At 41.5% G+C, this 24,136-nt stretch overlaps 1 protein-coding gene across 5 annotated transcripts in view; it reads left to right on the top strand.

The window, feature by feature from the left end:
* Positions 1 to 1,483: 1,483 nt before the first annotated feature.
* The window catches only part of TCTN1 (tectonic family member 1), a 28,928-nt gene continuing 6,275 nt past the window's right edge, over positions 1,484 to 24,136 (top strand). For 3 of the 5 annotated variants that reach the window (XM_058691251.1, XM_058691250.1, XM_058691249.1), the window contains exons 1-9: positions 1,484 to 1,784; positions 4,815 to 4,935; positions 11,911 to 12,041; positions 13,401 to 13,552; positions 15,256 to 15,343; positions 16,882 to 16,991; positions 18,761 to 18,787; positions 23,329 to 23,463; positions 24,001 to 24,126. In XM_058691251.1, coding sequence (XP_058547234.1) covers positions 1,565 to 1,784; positions 4,815 to 4,935; positions 11,911 to 12,041; positions 13,401 to 13,552; positions 15,256 to 15,343; positions 16,882 to 16,991; positions 18,761 to 18,787; positions 23,329 to 23,463; positions 24,001 to 24,126 — 1,110 coding nt within the window. In that variant the 5' untranslated portion in view covers positions 1,484 to 1,564. The remainder of the gene's footprint in view (positions 1,785 to 4,814; positions 4,936 to 11,910; positions 12,042 to 13,400; positions 13,553 to 15,255; positions 15,344 to 16,881; positions 16,992 to 18,760; positions 18,788 to 23,328; positions 23,464 to 24,000; positions 24,127 to 24,136) is intronic. The other 2 variants (XM_058691252.1, XM_058691253.1) reach the window with 2 other exon arrangements.

Genomic DNA, 24,136 nt, shown 5'->3' with positions numbered 1-24,136 from the left:
AGGAAATATCTGTAGTATACATTTGATCCAATTTTATCTTTCTACACTTTGTCCAGCATGCCAGACAAAGGTGCTACAGGTGCCACTTTGATGATTTAGTTTTGCTAAATTTAACAAACTAGATATATGTACTGTTTTGGCATTTTTCTGAATTGGTAAATGTGTCTCGTGAGTAAATACCATGAGATTTTAAGTATTTTGACATTTACTTCTGAATTGTAAGGAGATTAAGGGTCAATGATACAGCCAACATCCCTGGACTGGGGTATCTTTATAAATAAGCCAGTTTAGATTGTAGGGGCTTTCTTAAGTCTTGTGGTCTCCATCCCCTTTGGTAGAATTACATACAGATTTGTTTTCTTTCTTTTCTTTTAAAACTTGTAAATCATTCTGCTTAATTTTCATCAAATTTTTTTGTCTGTAAAAAAAGTGTTCATTTGTCCCCCTTATTACAACAGGGTGACTAGAAGTTATCTGGCGACCTCCTTAGATCTGGCCATCTAAAACAAAAAAGGCAAAGCAAGTGTCAACAGTGTATGACATGGAGAAAATTCAAGGGCTGTGATGTGTTCTCTGTGTTCCTTTAGTATTTATAGCTTTAGGGGCATCTGTGTAGCTTAGTCGTTTAAGCGACCAACTTCAGCTCAGGTCCAACTTCAGCTCAGGTGATGACCATACGCCCGTGGGTTCAAGCCCCTTGTCCAGCTGTGTGCTAACAGCTCAGAGGCTGGAACCTGCTTCTGATTCTGTGTCTCCCTCTCTCTTTGCCCCTCCCCCGCTCAGTCTCTCTCTTTCAAAATAATAAACATTAGAAATTAAAAAAAAATATTTAGTAGCTTTAGGGGATAGGTTCCCAAATTTCCCTCCTGTCACTGGTTGCGTCAGGACATTTGTTAAAAATATTGATTCCTGGAGGAGACTGGGTGGCTCAGTCAATTAAGGATTGGACTCTTGGTTTCGGCTCAGGTCACCTTCCCAGGATCATGGGATTGAGCCTCACGTGGGGTTCCTCGCTGAGTGCGCAGCCTGCTTAAGTTTTCTCTTTCTCTGTCTCTCTCTCTCCCCCTCCCTCTCCCCTGCTCATGCTCTCTCTAAAATGAAAAATAAAAAATAGAGTCTAGCAATATAATATAGCACAAAAATACCATAAAAAAATCACGTAATTAAAAAAATAGATATATACATATATATATACGTATATATATACGTATATATATACGTATATATATTCCTGGACGCTACTCCAGACTTACTGAGTCTGAATCCCGGGAAAGTACTTGGAAACACGCATTTTTTAAACAAGCCTGGAAGTTGGCTTGCAAACTGCTGCGGGAATTTACAAGCCCTTCACCCCTACTAGCTTTCACTAGCTTCACGCCACCCCAGGTCTTCACGCCTCGTCCCGCCCCTGTCCCCGCCCCTCGTGGCCGGCCGTACCCAGGCCCCGCCCACCGCGGTCTCGTGTGGCCTCGCGGGACCATTCCCATAATGCCCCGCGCCAGGCCGCGGTTGCCAGGCAACGCGCGGGGTCCCCGCTGCAGGTCGCGTGGGGTTCCGCGGGGCTATGGGTTCCCCCGGCCTTCGGCCGCTCCTTCTTGTGCTCCTGGATTGCTGCGCCTCCGTGAGCGCCCAGGCCGCTGCCACCCCGCCTGTGACGACGGAGGGCTTCAACTCTACGGAGGCAGCCTGGATGACTCTCCGACCCGCCTTGTCTCCTAGGCCCCCCGGAACCCCCAAGGCCCCCGGGCCCTTCTCTGGCCCCAGGCCCACTCCGGTCACGGACGGTGGGTACCAAGTGGCAGTTCCTGGGGATCCAGAGTGATCCAACCTGGAGCGGTTAGCCCGGGTGAGGATGTAATAATGATAGTTAACATTTATGGAACACGCAGCTGTGTGCAGGCATTTCTAAGTATTTCATAGGCTTTGAGTCTCTCAGCAGCCCTTAAGGGAAGATAGACCTCATTATTCCTCTCCTACACATGAGAAAATTGAGGCTCACAGAGCGTAAGTGTGACAGTATAAAATCTTTGCAATTACTTGCAGTGGTCCTGGACAACATTATGCTAGAGGTAATAATGAACGAATTGTTACACCTTTGCAGCCAAAGGTGAAATTATGTAAATCCAAAGTTTCTGGGCAGTTATGGAAGTTGAATGCGTAGGATGCGTTGAACTTTTGATTTATCAAAAAGAGACGCCAGATGTCTAGTTTACTAAATGTGACTAGGCCCTTATCTGTTGACTTCAGTTATGAAAACCTAGGATTCCTCCCATGTTGAGTTGGAGGTGGGAAGCGATGAGGTGAGGGGTGATGCCCACCTCTTAGGATTCATCCTGAGGGATAATTAACATATTTCTCAGAAAGTGACCTAATGCTGGAGTTACACATTAGTGAATATTGTAAGACATGGATGACTTAAGGGGATGGCTGTAACCCTGAGATGCTCAGAGTGCAAAATTTTGTGAATATGCTTTTTTCTGGGTGAGGGTTCTTAGCAGTGAGCAGTTTCTCAAAGGGGTTTGTGATCTCAAAAAACAAACCAGACCAAAACATCAAAACTGTAAGTCCTCTGACTGTAACCCCAATAGGCATGCAGTATTTTTTTTTTCCTTTGTGAGAGAAAAAGATCTTGAGTAAGGCTCAGTATTAGTTGAAAAGTTGTGATTGGCTGACACCATGTACTCTAGGACTTCAGTTCCTGAATCATCATTTTTCCAGAGGGCCTCCTTTATACATTGTGTGTAAGGAAACGTACAGAGAAATACATTTTTACATTTTCTGTTTCAGTATATATTAACCAAACTTCTATATTGAAACTGTCGATTTGGTGAATTAGGGGAGGTAAATAAATGATATACAGGAACAGAATTCAATATCCACAATTCTCTAAGGTTGGGACTGGGTTGTCCTTTATCCATCTAAGTATTCCATCTGTTTATGTACTTTCTCCCCACAATAAATCTATTCTTGAAGCATCATTATTCGGGCATGTGTTCAGGGCTGTTTTTCCAGTATGGGGGATGCATTTGCATTTCATCTTTTTAAAGGACCCCTCTCTAGATCTGTGACTGTAATGATAAGAAATGACAGTTGGCATTTATTAACTGCTTACTGTGTAGCAGCAGGCCCTGTGCTAAGCTTTTCATCTTAGTGTATCTCATTTAATTCCCAATGGTGTGGGTTATCCCCATTTTCTGGGTAGGTGAATTAGTTGCCTGATTAGGTCCCACCCCTGCCCTGAGTTGGAGCAGGGGCTGATGGAGTGGAGAACTGGACACCACGTGCAGAATGGGTTATAGGTAGAAGAGAAAAGTGATAACTTCATTCTTGGTCTGAGCTCTGTTCATTAATATCTTGCTCTAGAGCCAGGCATGTAGATGTTAAGAGGTCTAGAAGAGCAGCTGAGCGCTACTTAGACCTTGGGAGCGCTCAGCACATACTTGTTGGCTGATTAAGTGCACTCACATCCTGGATAGAGACTTTTTTTTTTTTTTTTTTCTTCCCTAAGTGGTGTTCTTAAGCACTATTGCTTTGTCCTTACTGGTCATATAGTTACTTACAAGGGTTTTGAGTTCTGAAAAACAAGTCAAGATTGTAATTTTAAGCACATAAGGCAGGGAGCCTAAACACTTTTTTTTTTTTTTTTTTTTTTACATTAGCTTGCACACGTTGCCTTTTCATTTCTCTAAGCACATAGGAGAGTCCTTGGCTAGAGGGAAGTATGTAAGCTTAAGGGGGAAAACTTTTGTGTCTCAGATGAAGAAAGGATTGTGTATTTATTGGCAAAACCTTCCTCTTACACTTCCTTCCAGAGGATGCTGTTGTACCTTTTTTGAGGCGTATTTTGTAAAGCTGATTTTTGTCGTGAAATAGTTCATTCATGCAAATCAGAATGTTGAATTGACTCTCTACCACCATTTGCTTAAGGTCCTTGTTTGTTTTGCATGAGATTTGTTTTTTTTTTTTTTTTGAAAAAGGAAACAAAACATTTTACGTAAGACTGAAGCATGATCTTATTCTCCTCTTCTCAGGAATAATTACTACCATGAATTCCCTGTTTATCATTCTTATGCTCTGCCATCTTTAAAAGGGTTATCTCTCCCCTGTTTGACAGAATAAAATAGAGATTTAAAAATCCAGATAGTCATTATTAAAAATTAAATGTTGTGAACTGGGGAGATTTCTACCCTTTCTATCCCCCCCCCATGTTTTATTGTCTAAATTACCAAAGATATTTCCAGAACCCCAGGTACAAAGCACCTGAGCCAGTTTGATTCTTGGTTAATAGTTTGAATGTGGGCTCTGTTTTAAAGCTGCAAGGTGACATCTGAGGAGAGAAATAAGATTGAGAACCCTGATTCCTGGTGGCCTTCATTGGGCTCTTCCTCTGAATCAGAGTCTCCAGAGGAGGGGCTTGGGAATCTGTACTATTACACCAGGTTCTTATGGTCCGGCAAGTGATTTAGCATGCTGGTTCTTAAATTATCAGCATCACCTGGATAGTTTTGAAAAACACAAATGTCTGGGTTTCATAGTCAGCTTACCAAATCAGAGTCTTTGTAGGTAAAGCACAAACAGAACTTTCCAAGTGAGTCAGATGATTAGCTATTTTGGGGAAACTTCAGATTGAGGAGTATTCAAACTGACTAATTTTCACTTCACAAATATCCCTCTCCGCCCCCAACCTGAAGTGCAGAGGGAAAAATCAAATGGACCTTTTGTATGATATGGACTTTTGGTACTTTGCAGTGGCAGGGGGCAGTCACTCCCTGCTGATTGTGAAGTTCTGCATCCCACCTCTTTTGTTTCTGTAGTTGCTGCTCTGTGTGTCTGTGACTTGTCTCCAGCACAGTGTGACGTCAACTGCTGTTGTGATCCTGATTGCAGCCCCGTGGATTTCAGTGTCTTTTCTGCCTGTTCAGTTCCAAGTGTCACGTAAGTTTGTGATGCATGCAGTTTTGATGGAATTGAACCAAGATTATAAAATTTGAGGACAGAAAGTGAAAAACTCTTCCAGGCTGAAAAACCCATACCCGGTTTCCTGAATTTTGCATCATTCAGAAGCCATGCTGTCCAAACCAATATGTTTGGAGTATGCCTTATTTGCATCCAGCCAGCTGATAGTGCAGGCCAAAGAGAAGAGAGAGTCTACTTGGTTGAGAGTATAAGGAAATCTTTGTTTCCAGAGACTGAATTACATTTCACTCTGATTTGTAAACAGATAATGTGCACGTTTTTGTATAGGTGAATTAGTCTCATGTATATAGCGTAGGGTGAAAAGTGCAGTTTAATTTTACAGCTTTTGTTGTGGATATAGTACTTGTAACAAAAAAATTAAACAGATAGGAAAGCTTTGTTTATACTTTTATGATGTGTAAATCTACTGGGGATTCTCACAGTTCACATTGTATAGGAGAATAATGGCAAATAACATTCCCAGTTGATTATCAGGTTAAGAAATAATCTCTTCTGAATGGTTTGTTTCTCGTAATTCAGATTTCAAAGCTCTTTGAAAAATATAGCACTTAAAAGAGGTTAATTTATTCAGGATGGGACCAATTTACTATTCAGAGATAGCTAACTTAAATTTAGCTATCTCTGTAGCTGAATTTGTAGTAAATTGTAGCAGTTGATACTTGACAGATTGAATGCTTTTTGGAAGTAGGATGTGTTTTTCCATGAAGAACTATTTTATTGATCAATGAGAAAGTGAATCTACTCCCAATATTGTAAAAATGTTTGGAGAATGGTATGTTGTAGTCAGATTACTTTTCTGGTTATCTGGGCTACATCATAGTTAAATCTTTGTTAGAAACCATTCTGCTTTTCTGCCTTAGTAAGTAACAGGAGCCTGGGAGAGATTTCAGCTCCAATTCGAGATGATTATTTAGAATCTTTTTTTTTTTTATTAGTCAATACTGAATTTTAGATATAGACTATTTAGAATATGGGTCAGCAAGCTTTTCCTGTGGAAGACCACATAGTAAATATTTTAAGCTTCACAGCCCAGGGGTGCCTGGGTGGCTTAGGCGGTTGAGCGACCAACTCTTGATTGCGGCTCAAGTCATGATTTCACGGTTCATGAGTTCGAGCCCCGCATCAGGCTCCACACCAAGATAATGTGGAGTATGCTTGGGCTTCTCTCTCTGTTCCTCTCTCTCCCCACCCTCCCTCCCTCCCTCTCTCTCTCTCTGCCCCTCCTGTGTGTACTCTTTTTCTCAAAATAAATAATAAACTTAAAAAAAAAGCTTCATAGACCAGTGGTCTCTGTTGCAACTTCCTCAACTCTACCATTGATGAGCAAAAGCAGCCATAGACAATGTGTAAATGAATGGGCATGACTGTGTTTCAATGAAGTTTTACAAAATTAGGTGTGGTTTGTGGACTCCTGGTATAGACATTAGAGCTGAATCCATAGTGCCCTCAGGAAAGGACCTCAGAATTTTTTTTGAGTTAGTTTTCTGCCCCCTTTACTTATTTATTTATTTACATTTAAAAAGTTACATTTATAAATATTCATTTTTTAAAATTTGTTTAATTTACATCCAAGTTAGTTAACATATAGTGCTGTAATGATTTCAGGAGTAGATTCAAGTGATTCATCCCCTATGTATAACACCCAGTGCTCATCCCAACAAGTGTCCTCCCTAATGCCCCTCACCCGTTTAGCCCATCTCCCTACCCACAAACCCTCCAACAACCCTCAGTTTGTTCTCTGTATTTAAGAGTATCTTATGTTTTTGTATCTCCTTGGTTTTTTTTTTTTTTTTTTTTATTTATTTTTGGGACAGAGAGAGACAGAGCATGAACGGGGGAGGGGCAGAGAGAGAGGGAGACACAGAATCGGAAACAGGCTCCAGGCTCCGAGCCATCAGCCCAGAGCCTGACGCGGGGCTCGAACTCACGGACCGCGAGATCGTGACCTGGCTGAAGCCGGACGCTTAACCGACTGCGCCACCCAGGCGCCCCTGTATCTCCTTGTTTTTATGTTATTTTTGCTTCCCTTCCCTTATGTTCATCGGTTTTGTATCTTAAATTCCTCATATGAGTGAAGTCGTATAATACTTGTCTTTCTCTGACTGGCTAATTTCACTTAACATAATACCCTCTAGTTCCATCTACGTAGTTGCAAATGGCAAGACTTCATTCTTTTTGATTGCCGAGTAATACTCCATTGTGTGTGTGTGTGTGTGTGTGTGTGTGTGTGTGTGTACGTACATATATATATATTCTCCATATCTTTTTTGTTTAAAAAATTTTTTTTAAGTTTATTTTTGAGAGAGAGATGTATGTATTTTCTCCACATCTTTTTATTTGTTTAAAAAACTTTTTTTTAAAGTGTATTTATTTTTGAGAGAGAGAGAGAGAGAGATAGCATGAGCAGGGAGGGGGCAGAGAGAGAGGGAGACACAGAATCTGAAGCAGGCTCCGGGCTCTGAGCTGTCAACACAGAGCCCCATGTGGGGCTTGAACTCATGAACTGTGAGATCATGACCTGAGCCGAAGTTGGACGCTTAACTGACTGAGCCACCCAGGTGCCCCCCACATCTTCTTTATCCATTCATCCATCAATGGATATTTGGGCTCTTGCCACACTTTGGCTATTGTTGATAGCACTGCTATAAACATGGAGGTGCATGTGCCCCTTTGAAATAGCATACCTGTATCCCATGGATAAATACCTAGTAGTGCAATTGCTGGGTCATAGGGTAGTTCTATTTTTAATTTTTTGAGGAGCCTCCATACTGTTTTCCAGAGTGGCTGCACCAGTTTGCATTCCCATGAGTTAGTTTTACTTACGACTTTCTCCTAAATACAAAGTGTAGAAATAATGAAATAAAAATTAATAATCCTAATTAATTATTTTCATTATGTAGGTTCTAATTCATAAAAGGTTTGTTTACATATGCTTAACTGTCAGCAGCTAATTAATGATTTGTAAATTTATTGTTAAGGTTATTAGGTGAATGTCTGTTTTCCTCACCAGATGTGAGGTTCATGAAAGCAAGATTAGTATCCCTCTTACATACTTTCTGTCACTAGTGCCTAGTCTAGCTCCTGCCACATAGTTGGCCCTCATTAGAAGTGAGTTGACTCTGTGGGTGAGTTTCCCCCCTCCACCCCTAACCGGCCCTCTGGTATTCTCTTTTGACTTCTCTACCACTGTCCTCTCAGGAAGACGGCCAGGTCAGAACCTGCAGGCTACCCTGACTCCTGCCTCTTCTTTGCCTTCTCCATCTAGCTGTCTTTCACACCTCGTGCTTCCATGAGCACCAGTGTAGAAGATGAGCTACATGCGGCCCTGCCCTCCAAGAGCTCACTGACAAAGGGAGACAGAGGAATGGTGGCAGTGCTGCCCCAGGCACTGAGACAACTGAGAAGAGTGGCATCTAACCTGGGCAGTTGGACTAAGGAAGTCTTTCTAGAAAAGACAATCTGAGCTGGGTCCTGAAGGATGTGAAGTTGGCCGGCGTGGAATTGGGGAGGGCGTTCCAGGCCGAGGGAGCCACGTGACAGAGTCCTGGGAGTGAGGGGGTATGGCCTGGCCTGTTGCCTTAACTGCAGGTAGCTGAGTGTGGCTGGAGAGCGGGACTGAGAGGAGTATGCTGCAGTGGCCGGGGTCAGATCCTGAGGGGCCTTGTGTGCACACTGAGGGTTTGGGTTTTGTCCTGAACTCTGCAGGATGCCAGGGGTGAGGGGATTAGATTCCCACCTTAAGCAGTTCTGTGGCAGCACGGATGATGATGGGTCACAGGGGCTAAGCCTGGTGGCAGGGAACCAAGTAAGAAACTGTTGGAGATACGGATGAACAGGTGCCCTCCTCCCCACGCTGAAGGTGGTGACTAGAGACATATGCAGAACCGATACCCCTCCACTGCACAGGATTTGAGAGCAGGCAGACTGGAAGGGGAAGAGTAAGGAGTTCCGTTCTACTGAATTCTTTACACTAGCCCTTGTGTCTGTCCATTCCTACTCCCTCTGTATAAGGTCACACCTCGTTTTGTCGCTTGCTATAAAAAAGCCTTCAGAAGCTCTCGTTACCTACATACTTCTTAGCCTGGATTCAGATCTATCCCGATTCAGATCTATCCCCAAACTCTTTCAGATCCTACTTCCTACTAACCCGTCTTGTCTCCTCCATGCATCCGAACTTTGGTACTCAAGAATTTTCTACACCCCATCAGTACATTACCCATCCTTGGCCAATGCCATTCTTGCACTCTCTAACTCCTGTACATCCTTTAAGACGCAGTAGGCCTTGTAAATTTTTTAGTGCTGGATCTTTTCTCATAAATGCTATTTATAGGTTCTTTATGCCCACAGTAATGACCAATGTGCCATTAGAATTATACAGAGCTTTTGGAAAAGCAGCCACTTATAAAATTGATAGCTTCCTTATACTTCAGCAATAACCATCAAAAAATATAATGAAAATGGGTCCTATTCATAACACCCCATAGAAATGTCACATAAAACGTAAGTACTTAGAATTTATGTGAAGAAAACTGAAATATGGTGTGAGACCTAAAACATTTGAATACGTGGAGAGATAATTTTTGTAGTGGGATGAGAAGAATCATTATGTAAACACTTTAACTTATAAAAACTTAATTCGTAGGGGTGCCTGGGTGGCTCACTTGGGCATCCGGCTCCTGATTTCGGCTCAGGTCATGATCTCATGGTTTGTGTGCTGGTACCACACAGCGTGCTTGGGATTCTGTCTCTCCCTCTTTCTCTGCCTGTCCCCTGCTCACTGTCTCTCAGATAATTAAATAAATAGATAAAAATAGTTAAAAAAAAAACCAAACACCTTAATTTGAAGTGTAATTCCATTGTCAGATGGGGGTGGGGTGGAGAATACATCAGCATGATTGAAAATTCATCTAGAAGAATAAACCTGAGAACAGCCAAGACATTATTGAATAAGAAGAGCAAACTATCAGCTTTCAAACATGTCGTAACATTATAGTAATGAAAGTAATGCATATTGCTTCAAGACAGATAGGTAGATCAGGATGAGAATAGTCCAAAAATCCGTTCTGTGTACTGATTTTAAAAAACCCACAAAATACTATGTATTTTTTTCCTGTTTAATATATAGTAAGTATGATTTTACAACAATGGAGTAAAGTTTGGATCACTCATTAAATGATGTAAGATGGTAACTATTGAAAAGTAAAAATGTTAGACTTCTGCGTCATAGTGTTATATCAGTAAATTACCAATAGATCAAAGAGTAAAATGTTAAAAAAATTAATGAAAAAATGAAAAATATAGGGGAAATTTGTTGTTCTTGGGTTAAGGAATATCTTTTAAGCATAAGCCCACAGGCAAACCATAAAAGATTGATAATTTTATTTAAAAAATCAAGGGGTACCTGGCTGGCTCAGTCCACGGAGCATGTGACTCTTGATGTCAAGGTTGTGAGTTCAAGCCCCATGTTGGGTGTAGAGATTACTTAAAAATAAAACTTTTGGGTTAAAAAAAATTTTTTTTAAGTAAGGCTTCATGCCCAACATGGAGCCCAACACCAGGCTTGAACTCATGACCTGAGCTGAGATCAAGAGTCTAATGCTTAACTGACTGAGCCACCCACATGCCCCAAAAATAAAATCTTAAAAAAAAAAAAGATTAAAACTTCTTTATGACAAAAAACACCATAAAATTGAAAGGTAGCAAACAGGGAAAAAATATTTATAACACATGACACTCGAGATTCTTAAAAAATGGATTCTTGCAAACCAACGAGAAGACAAATATCCTCATAAAAAATGTTGAATAGGTATGAAGAAGCACCTTCCCGAAGAAATACCGGTGAGCAATAACCATATGGAAAAATGTTTACACTCACTAGTAAATGAGAAAAGTCAAATTAAAACAATGAGATAGCAGATTTTTGCCTGTGAAATTGACAAAGTGTAGAAACTGAATAATGTGTATTCTTGGCAATAGTACAGGGACATAGGCACTCTTAACTGCAGTACTGGTGAGCACGCGTCTTCCCTTTCTGGAGGGAATCTGGCAGTATGTCTCAGAAGCCTTGAACAATACACCTACCTTTTGACCCAGCAATTCTACCTCAGGGAACACAGCCTGAGGAAATAGCTGGAGACGTTCGTAAATATGTGCAAGGGTGATGTTAAAGCATTATATGTAATCGGGGAAAGCGAGAAACAACCGAGACCAACAGTAGAGAATTGGCTAAAAAAAATTGGGGTAGCTTACTTAAATAAATTGGTATAGAATGAAGCCATTTCATATAGTATTGCAAAAACATATTGATGACATGAGAAATGTTGGGCAGTATATACTGAGAAAAGGTCTTAAAAGCAGCACATAGAATATGATCCCATTTTTGTTACCTTGCTATCTTCACACCATACCTGTATCAAAATGATTACACTTTGTCAAATCTGGGATTGGTTGAAGTCTTGACTGTACCCTAACTTCTAAGCCCCCAAACTTCCAGATGACTTCACAGTTTCTGATTTTCAGTCTGTTGAAGGCAGCTTTATTCTAAAGACAAGGAATTTTGGATCCATTCTGGGTACTTGTAAACAATCTGAAGTTCTGCAAAATTTTATAATTGATGGTGTCAGAGTTTTACAAGGTTCATTTACATCAAAATTATACCCTGATCTATATTCTGTACTTGATACGATTTCCTTAAAGGTTATTCTACTTGTCTTAATATTTTCTCTGTTAAAGGAAAAAGTTTCAAATGCCGAACATTTTAACACTGAATAAACCAAATAAAAATGGATTCAGTTCTAACATCACGCTTTCATAAATATCTTCCATGTAGTTGTTAACGTAGTACGGTACAAGCATCTGACAGTTTTAAAATAATCTTGCTAAGATTGTGTGCATATGCCTTAAAATTTTGTATTATTATTTTTTAATTTCCAGGGGTGATAGTCAGTTTTGTAGTCAAAAAGCAGCCATCTATTCATTGAATTTTACAGCAAACCCACCTCAAAGGATATTTAAACTTGTTGACCAGATTAATCCATCTATTTTCTGCATTCATATTACAAACTGTAAGTATTTGATGCTGATATACTTTGAGAAGCCCTGGAAATTTTTTCTTTAAAAAGTTCTTTTATGGAAAAAATGTCTCATTCAGTTAGATTTAAAGCATTCAGTTTATGGTTTGGCTCAGGTGTATCTTCTGAGGCCTTTTCACAGGCGACTGCAAAAACTTGATAGGCCTGTGGGCACGCATATTTTCATTAAAACTAATGTGCTTATGTAGTTGTCTTTTGAAGTTGCATACTTTATTTCACAGGTGTTTATAATATGTAGGCATGCGTAGGAATCTAGATTTATTTAGGTTGTGTGTATATTTATGTAGTTTTTTATTTTCTCCTGGTTTTTTAATGGTTGAAAATCAGGTTCAGCTTTGGTTTCAATTTCCTTTTTTCTCTTTTATTTTTACTAAGAATATTTGCATGAAAACAGGATCTTTATTTTTATCTGAGCATTGAGCTCAGATAGGGGTCTAGAGCCAAAAGTACATATAAGTGCAAAGTGTTATTAAGATATCCAAGATCAAAGACATATTTATGGTTTTATTGCTTAAACTTCATCATCTTTTCAGAACGTCTTTATATCTTGAGTTCGTTCCCTTGCAGTCGAAAACCAGGCGAATGCTCTGTGATTGGTAATCTAAAGTAATGACTGGTCAGTTATTGTAAGGTCCTATGACGTAAGACCAGGCAACTGAGCATACCAGCCCATTTCCTCCTCTCTTTTCCATACACAGCACATTGTTCTCCTGGGCGTTGGTTGGAGGTGGCTGCGTGATGGTAGAAACACAGTCTTTTGTCCCTGTCACCATCTGCAGAGAGCTGCACCTCAGAGGTTGATGCAGCCGGCTCCCCAGTCCGTGGGCTGCAGAAAGATTGATTATTATTGGCTTTTGCTGTGCTTTGCCTGCAGGCTTTACAAACCATTACTTCCACACTGTTAGAGAAACAGGCCGAACCTAGGGATCCTGTTTATTTGATAAGACTCGAGAAATTTTGGGTAAAGTAAATATGGAAAGAGACACTTTTTTTTTTTCATATCAGCCTTTAAAAAAAAAATTTAATGTTTATTTTTGAGAGAGAGCGAGCAAACGAGCACGAGCGGGGGAGGGGCAGAGAGTGAGGGAGATACAGAGTCTGAACCAGGCTCCAGGCTCTGAGCTGTCTGCACAGAGCCTGACAAGGGGCTTGAACTCACGAACTGCAAGATCACGACCTGAGCCGAAGTTGGACACTTAACTGGCTGAGCCACCCAGGCCCCCCTCACATCAGCCTTAATGCTACTTAAAAGCTGTTTCCAAAATATTATGTCTTATATATAATGCTCATATTATATTGTATGCTGACTTAAAATACTTTTTCTAAAAACAGATAAACCTGCGTTATCATTTATTAACCCAGAAGTGCCTGATGAAAATAATTTTGATAAATTGATGGAAACATCTGATGGTTTTTCCTTGAATTCAGAATCAGAGATTTCTTTCACAATCCAGTCAGATGCTCCAGATACTGCAAAATATGAGGTGAATCAAGAACTTGATTAAGTCCATTCATCTTGTTGCAAATATCCTGTCCTTGTGAGTTAATTTTTCAGTATGTTTTCAGCAAAACTGGTTTCCCTGAGACAGAATTCACATTACAGAGGGGAAAACTTCATGTTCATGCCTACAAATCAAAGATCACAAAGATTAAAATTGAGTAGTTGAATTCTAACGTAAGGTTTTTTTATTCTTTAGTAAGCCTGCATTTTTCTCTGCAGAAATCTTTGTGCTTCTCCACCTCAAAAGACGCGGCAGAGTGTGTGAGTCATGCTGTTGGGGACACAGAGTGGATTAGTTGTGTGCCTGGTCCACTTCTCAAAGCTGTATTTAGTTTTACAGATTTTAGAAAAATGTGTGCTATTTTATATGCTATCCATTAGTAAACTTTTCAATGTAATATACATTAACTTTGAATAAACTTCAGATTTTTTGGAAACATCTTAAAAGAGAAATATAAAAACATTCTGTGCTAATTCTAAAAGGTAAAAGCATCGAGGTACATATGATGGAAAGGCCATAGTGTCCATGAAAATGCACATTGGAAATCACTGTTAATAGATCAGCATATATTCCTGATTTTTAAGTGCATCTATAAAAATATACATGTATAGTATTGTATGGAAGTAGGATTTGTAGTTATCTACATTGTTATGTAAGCTTCCTTTTTTATTCAGTGATAAATTTTACGCATCTTCCCATATCAATATAAAAATTACCATTTCTTGATCATTTTCCACATGCCAGGCACTGTGCAAAGCTTTCCAGACATTACTTCACACAACCCTGAAATAATGTGTCTTGTCCCCATTAACCGATGAGAAAAAGAAACTTCAGTCTAGGAAAGTAACTTATCAGAGCTACTGTCGGAGCTACAGTTTACTGATACAAAGTATACCCTCTGTGTATGTATCATCATTTATTGTTGAACCATTCCACTATTAACAGACATTTGTTTCCGGTTTTTGCTATCATAAATAATCCATAAGGAACATTCTGATAGATAACGTATATCTTTGTCTGATTAAATCCTTAGGTTACATTCCTATAACTGGATTAACTTGGGCAAAATGAATGGAAGTTTAAAACCTCTGTCTCAGGTTGTCCTCCAGAAAGATTATAGGAGTTTAAACTCCCAGGTCCAGTGAAGGAGAGGGCTTGTTTCCCTAGATCCTTGTTGGCACCGAGATTCAAGAAAATTGGCTGTATGCCCAATAGCTGCAAATTCTGATTTGAATATTGGGGAAAAGTTTCACATGGTTTGGTTTTGGGAAAGAAGGCCTATCATTTTTATGATTTTGATGTATACCGTATCTGTTATTAAATAATTATTGCTAATAAAAAATAATTACCTGTCTCACTTCCGTTGCTGGCTACCCAGTTTCTGTCTGCATTGGGAGATGCTATGTCAACTTCTTATGTACCTCTCTGGAGGAATTCTGTAATAAAAAAACAAAACAAAAACCCTGCAAATACAATAATGTTCACACACAGAGACATACATCCTTAAAAGAAAGGGATGGGGCACATGGGTGTAAGCTCCGTGTGGGCAGGGACCATATCTGGTTTTTGTTCATCACTGTGTTCCTGATGCCTGTAACTCTGTCTGGCACATAGTAGGTGTCTCGTAAGTGTTGAATGAATGCTTTTAATAGCACCATAACAGCTATTGGTTGGTCTGTTCACAGTATGGGGTTCGTCTGCAGACTTCAGATTCATTCTTGAGATTTCCCTCTCCCCTTACGTCATCTCTCTGCACTGATGATAACCCTGCAGGTAAGACAATGGGCAATTTTTTCTTTCTCTCTATAAACAGAGTTTGGTCTTAGTTTAAATTTATAGTAGTCATAATGGAACAGGCTTCATAACTAGAAATAGTCTATCTTTGAAAGAGGTCTCAAAGGTTATGCAGTTTAGATTCCCAACCAGTGCCCAAATCTTTTCTACCATGTGACTGCATGAGCACTTGTAGTGATGGGGAACTCATTACCCAAAACCAGCCCACCATTGTTTAACCCTGCCAAGCTTGGGGGGAAGTTCTTTCTTCACTGGAGCTAAAGTTTGTCAATAGCTAATGTTTATTAAACACTTACTTTGTGCTGGGTATTGTATTAAGTGCTTCCACGTGTTTTTCCATGAGGAAACTGAGGAACATTCAGTTTCTTGCTCAGGCCCGCTCAGGCAGTGGCAGAGCAGGGATGCAGCCCATGCAGCTGCTTCCCATGGATCCTGCTTCTCCTTTCAGGAGCATCATAGACTCTGTGGAGTCACCGTCCTGGCAGTGGGAGGCAGCAGACATGGCTCTCCAATCCTTAAGGCAGCAGGCAGCATCACAGTGAAGAAGCTAGCTGAGTAGTGTATGGTCACATGTGGCCGAATGGAACATCATTTCGTACAGGAATGGAAGTGGATTCTGTTGAAAAGATGCTCAATCTTGCTCACAATAGGAACAGTGTAAATTAAAACCAAACTGAGATACCATTTCCATCCAATGGATTGGCAAAGCTTAAGAAATTTAAGACTCTGGAGAGTCTTGATCTCCAGGCATTGATCTTACATACCTGGTGGGACCATAAATTGGTACAGCCTCTGTGAAGAGCAATTTAGCAGTATGTGTCAAAATTGCAGGTGAATATGCCCTTTGACCCACTGTTCTGCTTCTAGGAGTTGGTCCTACAGAATGTCTGGCCCACATGCAAAATTGTAGATCGCAGCATTGTTGGTGATGGCAAAGCCAGAGATAACTTAAGCGTCCATTAATGTGGAACTGGTTGAATAAATTGTGGCAGATCTATGATAGAATACTGATTATCCCTAAAAAAAAAAGGAGAAATCTCTTCATATTCTGAGCTAGACTGAACTCCAGAATATATTGTTCAGTGAAAAAAAGTGAAGGGCAGAATATATTGCACATATTTGTTTCTAAAAGGGGAAAGGAATACTAAAAATACATATACCCACGCTTTTATTTGCGTAGAATATTTCCAGAAAGATACACAACAAACTTGACGCTGATTGTCTCTGGAGACAAGCAGTTGTTTCTGGTGGTGGCTGGGCCGGGGCGGGGATGGGGGGAAGGGGACAAGGGTTGGAGAGAGACTCTCAATATCCTTTTGTGCCTTTTGAATTGTGTGAATGTATAACCTATTCAAAACACAATTTCTTAAACCCTATGTGAAGCATGTTGTATATCTGTGTTATAACTTATTTTACGATTTTACTTAGATTACAAGTTTTTAGTTACCATTGGACAGTTGAAAAATTTCTTCTCTCTCTCTCTCTTTTTCCCCCCTTGGGAACGTTATGATTTCTAGCATTTCTGGTGAACCAAGCTGTTAAGTGCACCAGAAGGATAAATTTGGCACAGTGTGAAGAAATTGAAGCCCTGGGCATGGCTTATTACAGCAGCCCTAAAATTTTGAGGGTAAGAATTATTTTGAAGCAAAACTTATTCATCAGGTTTGTTTTCTGTTCTTTGCACTCTTTTTTTTTTTATAAAATTTTTTAAACATGTATTTATTATTGAGAGACAGACACAGAGCGTGAGCAGAGGAGGGGCAGAGAGAGGGGGAGACACAGAATTGGAAGCAGGCTCCAGGCTCCAAGGTGTCAGCACAGAGCCCGATGTGGGGCTCGAACCCACGAACCGTGCGATCATGACCTGAGCTGAAGTTGGCTGCCCAACCAACTGAGCCACCCAGGCGCCTCATGTTCTTTGCGCTCTTTTGAAATAATGACAAGTATAGAAAAATTTCAGTACCTGATTGACAATTCAAGTTTAAATTTGTCTTCTCTGGTTCTTCAGTATACTGTTACCAAAGATATTGAAATAATCACTTAAAATAATTTTTATTTTTACATAGCTCATATTTCGCTTTTAGTCATTGTGGGTTTTTTTTTTTTTTTGCGGGGGGGGGGGGGGGCTCTCGCTCATTTTCATGGTAACCGATAATGTCTGTCTCCTGAATAAAAAAAGACTTTAAGAACTGAAAACTTTAGAAATTATAAAAACATCTTAATGTCTGTGGCAGAAATAATCACATCAGCACCAAAAAGATACCTCTTTGAGAAGCAGGCTGGAAAAGAATAGAAAATCCACGTTCTGGTTCACTGATGAAATAAGCAGGAAAAGACAGGTAGGAGTTAGGGTTGCTGGAGAAGGGGAAGAGGTCACGGTGTTATCGAGGCCCCTTCTTTCTGGTTGCAGTGACCAAAGCCGGAAGGGAGTCAATAAGAGAGGCCACTGGCCCACTTGGTGGATGGCATGGAGGGTTATGAGAGGTAAAAGTTATTTTCAATAATGAAAAACCATATGATTGCTGTGAACCCTCACCTCCTGATTTCCTTATTTTGGGGGGAACGGGAAGGGAGGAGGCTGGTCCATGACATCAGTATTCATCTGGGCTGCAGTTTTCAGAACCAAGTTTAAGCTTTTCCTCTCCCATCCCTTTCCCTCTTCCCCTCTCCTCATAAGTCAGCCATGTAGATCTTTGAATTCTTGCAGGTATTTGACCTCTCATGGTGGTGCTCAAGTAGCCCCTCAAGCGTGCAGTCTCCGCGCTCTCAGCCCAGGCCTCCCCAAACATGTCTACTCAGCCCCCACCCCTGAGTTCCCTTTGGCCTGGTAGGGTGTCTTATGATGAAAAGTGAGGTTGGGGGAGACGGGGACGGAGAGTGAAGGGAGGCCGAGGCCTTCGGAAGAGTACTCTGCTGTGTTGGGGACGCAGGAGCTCGCCATTGAGTAGTTTGGGCTAAAGGCAGGAAGAGCAGTTAGGAGGCTGTGGAATCACCTGGGCCGGTGACAGTGGCCTTCCAGTGAGGACAGGTGCAGGAGGGTGACCTAGGAGGATAGGAGCCACATCTCCCCCACAGTACTATGTCACTGGTGACCATGTAGAAAGTACGTAAAGATTACAGTGAAGCATGGAGGCTTCCAGAGATCAGCTCTGTCAGGCTGTTCCATTAAGCTTCCAGTCTAAAAGAAATGAATATGGAAGGAAGACATAAAGTTACCTTTGGGTTAGGAGATAGATATAAAAATATGTAGGTGGCAAGTCTTGATTAAGGAAACTGTTTTCTTCTTTGTGAAGTCTGTGATAAGTTGAATATATCCTTTAACCTGCGGTCTGAAAAAGCAATAGAAATGTTTCTTTCCATTGTACTTAACAAAATTTGTTGTTTCTTTTTGTTTAGGTGCCTGGTTTAAGAACAAAGGCAGAGGTAAGAGTATTTCTTGGTGGAAGGTAAGATAGATTATAATATATGGTCTTATTTCTGAGCCCTTTGAAATGAATACACTTATGATTAGAAGGGTACCTTACTGCCAATAACAAAAACATTTGCCAAAAGGCAAACAGAAATGAAATAGGGAAACTCCTTAGTAGAGGACCTTTTTGTAATTACAGATTTTGAAAATTTGTAAAATTTTGAAAAATACAAAATTTTCAAAACCCATTTTCATAGTTTGCACTTTTTCATATTTAAATGGTTTAGCTATGTTATTGACAGTGGGTTCACACCCATTGGCTTCTGTGCTTTCCAGGCATCCCTTTAGATCTTCTTGGTCTCCTGTCAGGAGAGCTGGTTAGCTACCAGGATGCCTTCTGTCCATCTGTCTGGGGTAGAAGGTAGAAACAGTGAATGGTCCTGTGAATGTCCACACTTGTGTAGGAGCTGAACCCTCTTGGTATAGCTTCAGGGGTTGAGGTATGGGTGTCGATTCTGTCTGACCCCACTCCAGAGGCTCTGTCAGGCTGTGGTCGGGAGGCCAAGGTCTTCTCGTGGGTATGTTAGAGCAAAGGAAAATGGATCTACCCCTTATTTTTGGGTCTGCACCCTGTGCCTGTGAATACAGTCCCCAAGGAGGACCAAGTTGATGGCCTTGTCATGGTCTCCCACCAAAGCTCATGGAATTGGTTGACCTTGGTTCAAAATTCAACTTCACCATTATTTTCTCATATGACATATGCCTCACTCTCCCCAGTTGTTGAGCAGATGGTAAGTGTGTGCGCCAGAAAAGGTGTAAGGCTTGAGTGGGAGAATGCACTTAGGTACTCTGCACAGTGTCTGGTGCCCAGGGAGCACTTGGGACAGTGATACCTACTGTAATTGATTTCGTCAAGTCTCTAGACACAAATGTGTTTGAGGTAGACATTTGAAAGGAAATAGTCATGTGACTTTGGACTTCACACTTCTGTGTGTAGGCCTGGATTTCCTCATCTGTGAAGGTGTTTTCAAACTTGTTCAGAGTTTTTCAAATGTGATCTTAAGCAGAACTCTCCCTACTGTGTTAAGTTGGATTGAATCCAAAGCCCCTGGTTGGAGCAGGGGTGGGGCCCAGAGCTCTCCACCTGCCTGGCCTCCCCATCTCTCTCCTGTTTAGTCCTTCTGAGGAAGCTATGGCTCCCAGGAACCCAGTTTGAAAACCATACAATAGACTAGCTTTCAAATACCTCAAATCAAAGTGCTTTGATTCTACCATTCAAAACTTGAACGGTCTGTGGGGACAGCGATCCTGTCCATCTTGTTCATGACATATCCATAGTAGTAAGCTGGTGCCTAGTATGTACTGGGTACTCAGTGGGTTACGTGTTAATTGAATCAGTGCCTAGGGGATTGGTTCAATCAAGCAGGGAAGACCTAGTGTGAGGATGACGGGTGTTATGGGAAGGGGCGTGCTGCGTGCTGAACACTGTTCTCATTCCTATGCACGTCTGAAGTCCATTAGTCTGTTAGTCTCAGCAGTCCTGGGAGTAGGGCCTGTTGTCACTCCGTGGTACATGAGTTACAGAGCAGTTGAATTAGCTTGCTCAAGGCTGCCCAGTGGGGAAGTGGCAGAGCTGGGATAGGAAACTCCAAAGACCTAACTCTCAACCACAACACTGGACAAGCTATACTGTGTGCCAGGCCCCCAGTTACAAGCTTCACACACATTCCTTCTCTGCCTCCTATGGCCATGCAGTCAGGAAGTGGCACTGGGACTTAGAACTCAGATTTGTGTGATACCAAAGCTTGTGCTCTAAAGGACAAATATATCAACTAATACCAGAGATTGTTTATAAAGATTTTTAAAAAGCAACTTCCAAGATTTGTTAGAGGATCAGGAGTATAAAAATTGGATCTAGGCTCCCCGTTAAGTGCAGCCTGTTAGGCTCGCCTTGAATCGTTGTTAATATCTATTGAACCATCAATGAGAGATTAAGTTACGGCACTATATTTCCACTGTTACGTATGCTTTAGTTCTTGGCCACAGGGTAGCTTGGGGGTGGGATAGGACCGAATAGGACATTCAGGAAACCACAGTAGCCCCACCATTTTCATTCTGTGACTATTCCAGTGGCTGTTGCCAGACCAGTCTTTGCAAAGCTTGTCTAACCTGGGCCCTTCGGTTTTTGCCAACTACGTCTGTATACCACCGGAATGGCTCCATCACAGGCTGGTGTGGAGGGGTGTGCGCTTTCTTAGAACCCAGGATTCGTGCTGAACCAGGGATCAGTAGGTTCAGATAAAGAGATCCAGGGTTGTCTTTTGAGGATGTAAACTGAGGAGTTCATTAACTCATAGCAAGGGACTCCCTATGTAGGTCTTACGTGGATTGGTGGGCTTGTTATGCAGAGGGTGTTGTGGTGCTTGGTGGTGCCCTTTTGCCACTGTTGTCACATGACAGCTTGTCTTTGCTTCCAAACCCTGTCACGTTCCTAGAGGTTTGACTTATAAGGACAGTTACAGGTCCTCTTGGTCATGGGAGCAGATGTGTAACAACTACTTATTTATCTATAAAATGACAGCTTAAATACCTAGTAATTTTGAATTATAAACAGCATGGTACATGATTGAGGGCAAAGTTCAAAGCAATATAAACAACTAGATACAAGTTAGATTCCTTCCTAAACAGTGATTTCTGAGCACTGACATTTAAAGCAAACATCAGATTTGTCACATGGTATGAAGAGGCCCAACTCCCTAGAGGGTTGAGCCATTTAAAGGATTGCTTGCTGCTTGTTGTTCTGCTGGCTGTGGCCTTAAATGAAAAATGTCCTTTATTTTTTAAAACAATGTTATTTATTTTGAGGGAGGGAGAGAGAGAGGAGCACGCAAGCAGGGGAGGGGCAGAGAGAGAGGGAGAGAGAGAATCCCAAGCAGGTTCCATGCTGTCGGCGTCCAGAGCCCGACACGGGGTTTGAACCAACACATGGTGAGATCATGACCTGAACCAAAGTCAAGCGTTGGACACTCCACCGACTGAGCCACCCAAGTGCCCCATGAAAAATGTCCTTTAATAGCATTGGGTTAAGCAGAGCTTCCTGATTCTGCTTGAAAGATTTATCTGTCTCTGTTTTCTCTTACCATGATCCCACCACTGTGTGTGTGTGTGTGTGTGTGTGTGTAAGGGTGTGTGTAGAAGTTGGGTGTGAAGTGGGCCAAGGGTATATTCAGGGAAGGTGTGGGGGTATAGGGAGCTTTGTTCTGGGACTGTGCAGAATGTGCTCATGTGTACAGAATGAGGGCATTTATCGGTAGGAGCTGTGCTCTGGAGGTGAATATATGTGAATGTGAGATACAATTCACATACCATAAAACTCACCATTTTTAAGTGTGCGATTTGTGCAGTTTTTAGTATATTCACAAGGTTGTGTAACCATCACCACTACCTAATTCCAGAACATTTTTTAATTAATTAATTTAAAATGTTTATTTTTGGGGCGCCTGGGTGGCGCAGTCGGTTAAGCGTCCGACTTCAGCCAGGTCACGATCTCGCGGTCCGTGAGTTCGAGCCCCGCGTCAGGCTCTGGGCTGATGGCTCGGAGCCTGGAGCCTGTTTCCGATTCTGTGTCTCCCTCTCTCTCTGCCCCTCCCCCGTTCATGCTCTGTCTCTCTCTGTCCCAAAAATAAATAAAAAAACGTTGAAAAAAAAAATTAAAAAAAATAAAATAAAATAAAATGTTTATTTTTGAGAGCGAGAGAGAGCGAGCGAGTGTGCGCGCGCATGTTGGGGAGGGGCAAAGAGAGAGGAGACGGGATCCGAAGCAGGCTCCAGCAAGCCCGAAGTGGAGCTTGAACTCAAGAAATGTGAGATCGTGACATGAGCTGAAGTCAGACCTTCAACCAACCGAGCCACCCAGAACATTTTCATCACCTCAGAAAGAACCCCTGTGCTCATTAGCAGGCACTCCTCATTCTTCTCTAATCCTCTCCGTCAGCCCCTAGGCAACCACTAATCTACTTTCTGTCACTGTGGATTTGTCTGTTCTGGACATTTCCGATAAATGGGATCATGTAATATGTGACCTTTTGTGTCTGGCTTCTTTCACTTAGCATCACGTTTTCAAGATTCATCTATGTTGTGGAATGAATCAGCACTTCATTCCATTTTATGGATGAATAATATTCTTTTGTATGGCCATACTACATTTTTCCATTTATCAGTTGATGGATCATTGCATTGTTTTCAGTTTTTGGCTGTTAGGAATGCTGCTGTGAACATTTGTGTACAAGTTTTTGTGTGAACATAGATTTTCGGAGATAACCACTTTGAAAGATTTGGTAATATCCTTCTCTAGTATTTTCTGTGTAAATATATCTACATATAAGCAAATGTATCTTTGCAAGTGTGGAACTATAATATGCATACTGTTGTGTGGCATGCTTTTCCCTGCTTGGCAGTCTGTCGGCAGCGGAGTTTGTCTCCAGTTTTTCGTTACTGTAACCGATTCATCTCTATTGGACGGTGTCCTCAGTGAGCCATCTCCTTTACTTGGCAGATCCCTATCACTGTTCAGTCCATCCTCATGGAGTCTCTGAATAAAACGCTAGCCCGACTGGAGGACACAGATGTACTGAACCAGGCTCTTGTTGAGGCTGGGGACGTTAAAATCTGCACTAACGTTGTTCTTGAGGTAGGTGCCCAGTTTGGCTTTGAAAGCAGAGTCTGTGTGGCAAACTCAGGCTGCATGGCCCTGAGGGAGGAGCTGGACGCCCTTCAGAGGGGGCTCTGGCCCATTCTGATGTGTTGGTTTTCTTGGCTTGCCCTCCTGCTTGCCTTCATGCTCTGTCATTAGAGGATGCTTCTTTAGGGTCTCTGAAAGAATCACGTGTGATTTTTCTCCACAAACCTAGTGACTTTCAAGAATATACCAAAATTTGTTGTCGTTGCTGTTGTTTTACCACATTTCCCCTGCGGAGATTGACTGATCACGATCTGCTCAAACCTGCTGATTTGGAATACACGTAACTCGGTACAGAGAGGCTCAGATGACGCTGTCAGCTGGGGGTGGTGAGGCAACTCGTCCTGAAGTCTGATGAGCCGGGACAGAAAAGCTTCCATGAATAGAGAAATGGGAAAGGACTTGCCTTCTATATGTATTTTGAATTATTAATACAGCTACAGAAATGCAACAGGAACAGGTGGATTTGGAGTATCGTTTTGTTTTTAGGTCAAGTACAGCCTCACATATACAGATGCAGGGGAAATAACCAAAGCTGATCTCTCTCTCCTTCTGGGGACAGTGAGCAGTGCAATGCTTCCACTTGAGCAAAAGTTTGAAATTCGTTTCATTCAGGTAGGTTTAA

This window comes from Neofelis nebulosa, chromosome 11, assembly GCF_028018385.1.
Source record: "Neofelis nebulosa isolate mNeoNeb1 chromosome 11, mNeoNeb1.pri, whole genome shotgun sequence".
Lineage (NCBI taxonomy): Eukaryota > Metazoa > Chordata > Mammalia > Carnivora > Felidae > Neofelis > Neofelis nebulosa.
This window is presented reverse-complemented; position numbering and strand designations above follow the sequence as displayed.